The sequence below is a fragment of the Amphibalanus amphitrite genome, unplaced genomic scaffold (genome assembly GCF_019059575.1).
Source record: "Amphibalanus amphitrite isolate SeventyFive unplaced genomic scaffold, NRLGWU_Aamphi_draft 000437F_arrow, whole genome shotgun sequence".
Classification (NCBI taxonomy): Eukaryota; Metazoa; Arthropoda; class Thecostraca; order Balanomorpha; family Balanidae; genus Amphibalanus; species Amphibalanus amphitrite.
This window is the reverse complement of record NW_024881931.1, coordinates 226,314-235,664: the sequence shown is the minus strand read 5'-3', so window position 1 is coordinate 235,664 and position 9,351 is coordinate 226,314. Positions and strand designations below refer to the sequence as shown.

General features: G+C 46.8%; 1 protein-coding gene across 1 annotated transcript; it reads left to right on the top strand.

Annotated features, from left to right (window-relative positions):
* Positions 1–344: 344 nt before the first annotated feature.
* Positions 345–7,199, top strand: LOC122391425. Its single transcript, XM_043385326.1, has 5 exons — positions 345–482; positions 2,968–3,296; positions 3,939–4,062; positions 4,488–4,595; positions 6,469–7,199. The coding sequence occupies exons 1-5, from the start codon at positions 478–480 to the stop codon at positions 6,596–6,598; spliced, it is 696 nt and encodes a 231-aa protein (XP_043241261.1). The 5' UTR covers positions 345–477; the 3' UTR covers positions 6,599–7,199.
* Positions 7,200–9,351: the final 2,152 nt, after the last annotated feature.

Here is a 9,351-nt window from a genome sequence, read left to right as displayed (position 1 = left end):
TCTGCACCAAATGTGTACCAGATGGCCGTCGTGAAAACGGCTATTGTTATGCTAAAATTTTTCAGGGATGAATGGCCCGATCCAGTGTTGTTATAGTATCTGCACCCATCAACCCCGCCGTTGATTTGGATCGCGGTCGGCCGGCCGCCCCGCCATGAGAGCGGGTCAGGCGAGTATCCGGGCCGTCGCCGCGCCTCGCCCTGACAATCACAGAGCTCTGGGGGAGGTGCCGCTCCACAGGACAACGACAATGGGGGCCGCTCTCCACTCCCAGCCGACCTCTCCTAACCGCCCACCGAGGCCTCGCCCACCGCGTGACGTCACCGCCCGGTAGGCCCCGCCCAGTGGCGGAGGGCTGGTGATGTCGGACCGTGTTCAGACTGACCTATAAGAGCTGTCCGGCGACGGGACACGGGCTCTAGCAGCGATCGTAGCTCCTGACACTGCACTCGGAGCAGCGGAGACATCCCATCAGTCATGAGGTAAGTGAATAAAGGACATCAGCAGGCAGCAGCTATGGTGGATTCATCAGCATTGGTTTTGTTTTGGCATCTTCATAACATAACCTGGCGGTTCCTTATTCTGAAAGTCCAATTGTTTAATACTAAATTAGGCTATTTACGCTCATTATTTTATGCAAATAAGGTACTTGTGATGACAAAAATGATAATTTGAATAATCGTCCTCTCTTGTTCGAGAACTTCCGATTTAGGACGATAGCACGATGTGCGATGTAGGAGTCAGAAGGTAACACATGGATGTAACTAGAAGAAAAACTCTCATGTCCGCCCTTCAGTTTATTGCTCTTCTTACTGCGGTTTTCAAATCAGCTTGCGTGTAGTGGGATGGTGAGTGTCTATTTAATCCACCAGTCGTTCGAGCGATTGAGCTGGGAACTTTGCGAAAAAATGAACGCATTGTTTGAGACGAGAAGAAGCCGATGCAATGGTAGGTATCCTTTGCCATAGTTCCAGATGATTCGTTGACCTTTCGGGTCAGGTCGTGGACCTAAGTCCCACTAAAATTGGGAACTGCCAAAACTTCTTCTAGTGCAGGACCTTCTGGGGTCCTGATGTCAAATTTTGCATTTATTTTTAGGCATTAATTAAAGATAATGCTTTTGTGTATTTCGGACAAGCCGGGTAAGGTCAGGTCAGGTCAACCATCAGGGTTCCCGCCGACTGTAGGTGGTAACCGCCACTGACAATGTCGCAGTGCTGCGACATTGTCAGTGGCGGTTACCACTGCTCATATCGAATGGGCAACAAAACTAACTAAAAGTTGTCAATGCTCGAATGAGTGCTAACTTCGCAATCAACTCCCAGAATTACCCTAACTAAATTGTAAAATAAGGAAGCTCACCGAAGTTACTGACTTCGGTTGACCGCGGGACCTTTAGGTGGACTTGAAACCCATCATGAGGCTTGAGACAAACATTATTTTACATGTTGACACGCTACGTATCCCCAAAAGTCTGGAAACGCACGAGTAATATGTGCTGACGCCTGACATAAGAAGAATCATCATTGTAGCCCGACTCTCGAGAAACAGATCGCAGTTCAAAGATCATTTGGGTGAAGGAATTTTCAGGGCAAGTGAAAGGCGCTAAACGAGGTTTATAAAGTTTCTTTGCTCTTTAACCCTCGCCCTGGCAGGGCATTTTTCATAACACGACCTGGCAGGGGGGGGGGGTCGATGCGACCCCCCTCGCGATTGGCTCCTATGGCACCTAGAAACACCAAATTTGGTAGGTAGGTGGGCCCCCTGGAGTTCTCGCCCCTGTGCAAATTTAGTTGCTCTAGGTCAATATTTAGGGGGGTTTTGGGGGGTATAAATCTAAAAATTTCGCTAAAAAAGGTCAAAAGTTTTTCGCTTATAACTTTTGATCTAATAACGATAGAGCAAAAAGAAAAGCACCAGTGAACTCAGCACGTCAAGGCGCGTCGAATGATATACTTTTTAGCTTGCTTAAGTGTACTTAAAGTTTTTTCTTACATTTTAAGTAAACTTAAATTAATAAATTAAGTTCAAGTTAATCAAATTGCATCACATCGCATATCATTCGATTCGGCTGATCACTAGGAACACAATGATACCATTTTTTTAAGCTCTAGCGTCATTATGTGCCAAGTTATTGGCAAAAACGTCATTTGACCTCAGTTGACCTCATTTGACCTGACCCATGGATAAGTTCACCAAACAAAGAAGCACCAAGTGACCTGCTGATAAGTACTGTGGTTTCAAAGCACAAAAGTGATAGAACGAAGCGGATATCTCCAGTATTTTCCGAATTTAGTATTTTCCCAGAGGCTTAACATTACGACGTAATGACCTCTAACTAACCTCAGGTCAGTGACCTCAAAAAACCCGAACTATATGTTATACAACTCGGTGAACTTAGCACATCCTGAAAGTTTGAAGGAAATCAGTCCAAAACTGTGAGCTGGACAGGTGCAAAAAGAAAATTGAAATTTGACCATGACCTTGTACCGGTTTTTTCTGACCTGGTGACCTGACCCAAGGTCACCCGGACCTGAAATTTTCAGGTCATATGTAAAAAGGTTGCCCCATAGGCTGTGCCAAATTTGGCGGCGCTGCGCGCCGCCGTTTTTACGCTATCTTCGAAAAACCTTAGGGGGGTCGCATCGACCCCCCCCCCTGCCAGGGCGAGGGTTAAGCTTCTTTAAGTTTAAGTTTCTTTCTTAGGCTATTAACGCGAGTTTTTTAAGTGAGCGGTTCTTCCGCCCCCTCCCAAAAGGGCGAAGGCTAGCCTATTTACCACCCTCTGAGGCGTTTTTTTCCAGGCTGTAAAGCTCTCAGGTCACTGCTCTTACAATAAACTTGCTGTTGAACTTGCCTTCCCCACATGTCTCATGCAGTTTCCTATACCATTTTAGTCTAATCCAGCAGACCGCTATTTAACAGCGTTGTCGGCCACCTTTCTGACCTGTCTCGGCCCCCTACCAGGTCACTGCTAGTGTCTGCTGTGCTGGTGGCCGCTCTGGCCGGGCTGAGCCGGGCCCAGAACTCGACCGTGGTGCCGCTGCGGCGGACAGTCGGCTCCTCCGGCCGCGCCCTGCCGGACGGCCTGATCCAGCCTGGCAATCCGTACGAGACATGGAGCTCGTACTACCAGCGCGCCGAGCAGGACCGGCGCGCGCGCCACGAGCGGACTCGCCGCGCCGCCGACCAGCCGCATTCGCGCCAGAAGCGGCGCTACCTGGGCTTCCCCTCTGGCTCGTACTTTGACCTCGAGCCGGAGATCTACGTGCCCCTCTTCACCGACGGCGACTTCTGTGAGCTTTGGCCCCGACCCACTCACCACTCATGATGAGGCGCCACGGGGCTCTTTTGTCGTATAGTAGAGAGGTGTTTGATTTGGACTAACCTTTGTTTCGATGAGGGACTGTGAGTGTTTCTCTAGGAGCGTTGCATGCTCTTCCTCATTCTGTTTGTTTGCCGGGATGATGCACATATTTGCCGAGATATTCAACTTCACTTGACATGTATTGAGTGGCCCATGCCAACAAAGATGTTTGTTTTGCGCCAATAACAAAGGGAACATCAGGACCTTGTAGACCGTTCTCACACTTTTATTTTCCGTCTTCTATTTTCTGCTAAATGTCGTCTTCAATCTTCTTGTATCTGTACAAAGCTGTCTTCAATGCTAGCTTTTCGGCTTTAATAACTTAATTTTTCCAGCTTTGTGTTAACCGATATGACTTGCGCTGACTTTGTAAAATGAATCGCCACGACAGCTACCTCATTCATCGTCCAACTTCCACAGCTCAATGCTGAAGTCTTATGACTTCAATGATATCTATGACCTCTCGTCGACCTCAATGATCGACACTGACCCAAATGACTCATCTTCGACTTCTCTGACTCATCTCTGACCTCTGTGACCCTCTGCTGACCTCTTGGTGACCTCGGCACAGCTATGAGAATCGACACGGAGGTCACTCTGCGCTGGACCCTGCCGGAATCGTTCTCAATCGGCCGCTCCAGCTACTCGGGCGACCGGCTGGGCATTTACGAGACCGCTCAGCGCACACTCGATAGGTAGTCATCGCGGACCATCAGACCCATGTTTGGAGTGAATGCCGCGGGCGTTCATACGGACTTTTTACCAGCGCACATAGACCAGAACGGACGCATGAATCTCATAGCACCGACATAGCTTTTGACAACTGTGCATGCTGTTTATATGCTTTTTATAGCGGCTAACTGTATGTACATATGCATATTTTTCAAACATTCTGTATTCTGCATGTGTGCTCTTTACATTCATATTTCTTGTATTTTCACAATCTACATGGATTATATGTATTATACGTGCTCATTGTCTTTCCATTCTAACTTTTCTTGGTGAAACCCGCTTTCCTCCGCGTTTTGTGTAAATAAAATATTTTTCCACACGATGGTCAACCGGCCACATTGCGACCTGACCTGAAAACGCTGACCTGAGTGCCTGTCGACCTCGTCAGGTTCGGAGTGAATGGAAAGGCGTGCCTGCTGAGGGCCATTTGTGAGGCGGCAGAGTACCCGGTCGAGAACGAAGGACTCCTCGGAGAGATTCTCAACATTGTGCTCACGTAAGTGCGAGTCCCTAAATGTTGGCTGCTGTTTGATAGAAGTTATTACTTGCATAAAGAAAACAAACAATTATAGCGACCAAGTTGAATTCATATGTCAGCTCGTAAAAAGACCGAAGACGTGATAAGCACACCTTCTTTTTTGCTTTTTTCGACAGTTAAATTTGCTCGAAATCTTAAAAAAACTTATCTGTTTTCATTTTCATTGCGCTTTGAGAACGTTTTCTGCGTTGTCACGGTGAATGAGCCAAACAAGGAGGATATCGGTTCTCACTCTCCTCCCACCGCCGATTGCGGGACATCATCATCCCTCAACTCCTTGTTAGCGGTGGGGTGGCGACACCAGCCGATCACGTGCTCACTCCCTTTGACACCTGTCGCTGTCGCTGACGGCGGGCTCCCGCGCCAGCCGCCGTCGTCTCGCAATGCTGCCGTGGCCGGCAGCCTGCGCACTTTCCCGTGAGACGTGGAGTCAGGTCGGGTGTCAGACCGACATGGCTTCCTGACCGCGCCGCCCATTCTTCACCTATCGACAGAGCGCCTTGGTAACGGCGGCGACAGCCTGCCGGTGTGAACTGTCACTAATTGTTCCTCTATCTGGTGGCCAATCGACCGTGATGAGTCTGCCACCGAACCTCCTCTTCGTCCTGGCTCTCAGCATACACATCGCACCCATTCACGGATGGCTTATCAGGTTATCACTAGGCTACCCATTTTTAACACGCGCACTGCAGCGGGTCTGAGCCGAACACGAACTGCAGGGGGGGGGGGGGTTGAAAACAACCCCCCCCTGAGATCTCGAAAACGGCGCAACGTAGCGACAAGCGGTAAACGGCGTTGGATAGGTTGAGATGAGATCTACAAGAAATACAAAGATCATTTTTGGGTCAGGTCAAAAACGAGGTCACCAGAGGTCACCGAAGACAAAATGTTACGATTTTCACAACAGGAATTTCGCGGTAGTTTTTCTTGAATAACTTGTCTTGCACACAAGACAGAGGATCGATTCGAACGCCATCGTTCTTAGCTCGTCAAGGCGCATCGAATGATATATGATATGACCTCGAAAGGTCAAGTTGAAAAATTGACCTCAGGTCAAGGTCATGACCTGACCGAAATAGGTCATGTTGCATATCATTCGATCCGCATTGACGAGAAAAACACGATAAACGTCGAACGGAGTCTCTATCTCTATTCAATCTCAAGTTATTGAAGAAAAACCGCTGGTGACCTCAGGTGACCTAAGATGACCTGGAGATCACCTTCCAAAGGTCATAAGTGATATTTTTCGGTGAAATCACCAACAGGGACCTGTAATACTATGATCCTGAGCGTATTGAAGTCATAGGATGGCATTCAGAGTAAGTTGAAATTTCTCCCATTGACTTATAATGGGCCGGTCGCAAAAATGACCTGACCTTAGGTCATCGATATAAAAATTCCGAGATATACAAGTTGTAGCTCGTGATGACTTTACTATTTCCTGTGGGTTTCAAGATCATATCTCAACAACTGTGGGCTTGGTGGGATTGCAAACTTCGAAATTTACGTTTCGAGGTAGGGTCACTTGACCTGACCTGGTGACCTGACCATAGGTCACCTGGGGTCAAAATTTTTACTCAAGGTGTGCAAAAGTTGGGAGAACAGGTATGCAAAATTTGGCGGCGCTACGCGCCGCCGTTTTTTTCGCGATTTGCGAAAAACCACAGGGGGGGGGGGGGTTGAAAACACCCCCCCCCCTGCAGTGCGCGTGTTAAATAGATAAACTTACAGTTGAATGGATCTCCGAAAGTGCCCATCTGCGTCTCCCGACCGATGATCGAGTGTGTAAGCCACTCGTGACCTCTGACCTCTGCTGTTTGACCTTTGGCAGAGCTTCACGGGCCGAGACTGAGAGCTCGAAGGAGCTGGAGTACACGCAGGCAGAGTACCAGGGCCGGGCGCTCGGCAACTGCTACGCGGCCTACCCCGACTGTCCGGTGTCTGTGTTCAACCTGGTGTGAGCGGGAGCGGCTTCAACACCCTGTTGGGGATGACAGGATCGAGAGCTCGAGGTCGGGCTCCCCAAGACCGGTACCTACTAAGACAGGGTAGCGCAGCACATCAGCGCGTCATCGGCACCATACGGCCGGGTGGCTTCGTGCTTGACTCTTTCATCTTGACGACTTTCAATAATGTTTGTTTTCCATGAAGAGTTGTATGACATATGTATTTGTGCTGCGAGTTCAGAGGCAGAGCGCACAGTGATGAGACCCTGAAGGTGAAGGTCCTTACGAGAGAGCACGTTACGAGAGAATACTTGCGCCTCATCTGCCGTGAGCTGAGGTGGACACTGGACATAGACGTACCGAACCAGTGATTATTTATTGTTGGAGCAAAGACGGACTATTAGCTCGCACTGATGTCACCCACTCGTTTTACCTGATTGCCAGTATAGACAATGTATTTGCACGGGTAACTGTGTATTGAATGATGGTAGATTCACTGTTTGAGTAGTACATGTCACTCAGGTGTTGTGCAATGATGATGTTACGCGCTGTTCACGCATCTCATGTTACTTTGTTATCACAATTGTTTATTATTGTTAAATATATTTATTCTGCACACTTTGTTAGCAGTTCATCAAGCACAAAACATCATGGGGAGGGATCATCGTGTCGGGAGTGGCTGAATCGACACAGTCGATGTTCTGAACTCTGAGAATCTCATTATGAGATTTGATAAATGCCTAAGCTGCTGGCGCTAAGGGAGTTTCCTCGCCGCGAAGGGGTTGGGGGTGGGGTGGGGGAGGGGGCAATTTCACGGCCCCTCAGTTTTTTTTTTTTGGAATATACCGGGTGCCCCCCCCAAAAAAAAAACGTTCCGAACTTTGGAGGCCTATATCTCAAATTCGAGTGCAAATAACGAGCCAAAATTTTCATAAAGGTTGCGTCACTTCTTTGCACATTGGTATGCCAAATAATAACACTGTAACATCATTTTCAAGCCAGCAATCTTATGTTGAATTAAGTAAGACGTTTTTGCTTTTTTTGCCGATGTTGAACGGCAGTAATGATTGGCTTAGACGTACCATGTTAGTAAAAAAGAATGGAAAAATAGAACACGTGAATGAAACCAGCACGTGTGTTGTTACTTTAAATATTTTGTCCCACTTATGTACCAAATATTCAAATACTGAGCCAAAATAGTGTTAATGGATGCCATTTGTTTTAACAAGTCCTGTTTCGAGCAGGAGTGGCACGGTGCATGGGTTACTGCTGATCGCCCTCCCTTCAAGAAGATCAAACAGCGAATAAGGAAAAAAGCTAGAGGGAATGTGTCATCCTGAGGCCTGAACCATCAATGAGACTAGTTGCCAGTAGCAGTCATGGCTGCAGGCCGTGGGTGCCGAGATGGAAGTGGCCCGTTCACTCACATTTTTTAGTAAAGATCTGAGCAAAAAAGTAATTTTTGCATGGCATGCTAGAAACACTAACCATTTAAAAAGTAATTGACCGAATAACATAAAAATCATACCATTTACTGAAAATGTATGCGGCATTGACTATTGGAAGTTGTAATGTTGTATCGTTATCGCTTTTTTCGTTATCGCTGAGAAATATTGATTTAAAGTTGGGAACGTTTTTTTCTGGGCCACCCGGTATAAAAAGCGACGGTGCTGTGAATTTTGTGCATATTTTCCGCATAATATATGAATATATGAATACATAATATATGAATATGTTAACCCTATTAGTGGCAGGCTCCTGGCTACCCCCTATTAGTGGCAGGGGGGGCTGTTTACGACCCCCCCCCCCTTGATATCTCGAGATCTAACGGGCCGATTTTCAAAATTCAAACGGCATTCGATTTCGCTCAACGAGATCTACATTTCTAAAAAAAAAATTGAAAAATGTCAATAGTTTAGACTGTTTATCACGGCCAGGTTTCTGAACCAATCTTAACGCAACTTTTGCCGATCGATAGAGAATGAACCAGGAATTCACATGGATCCTAAAAATATGCATTTTCAAAAATCATAGGCGGATACAGATCATTGAGATTGGGGGTACACAAAAAGTATAGTAAATAAGGTTTTTGTTGGTACTGTTTCTAAAAAGGGTGGCAATGGTCTTGTTATGTTACAATTTTCTTATGAGAGAACGACTAAAATTGTATTGGTCATGCATAGGCGGTGTCAGGGCACCTATTTTGGGAGGTACAAAATAACCCCCCTTTTTGGACGCCTGGATCCGCCTATTATAGCAAAAACGTGTCAAAAGAGGATGCACAATAACTTTGTATATGTTATCACATGATACCTTTCATTCACTGTTCGTAAAACTGGTGCAGCATCGCGATCTTCGCCCAAATGACTCGCTTCACGAATAGGACCCCCCAATTCCCAGTGCTCTGGAGCCGCCCCTGGTAAAGCTATGAACTTGAAATTTTCAGGGAATGTGCCCAATTTAGTTTTAGGAAAAGTCAGAAAATTTCAGCATCGTAGCTTCAGCGGTTTCGGAGATATTCCCGAAAAACCTGAGGGGTGGATAAAAACAACCCCCCCCCCCTGCCACTAATAGGGTTAACTATACAAGGCACATATCTGTGCCTTGTATAGTTAACTTTTGAACTGAAGAAGAAACGTTACCGAAATATATTCATTCATTTTAGGCTAATTTTGGATTGTTAAAAGATAGTGAGCATACGGTTATTCTTCTACGATATTCAATCATGCTGCTCATTCTAGTAGTTCGCCACCTTATTATGAATATGT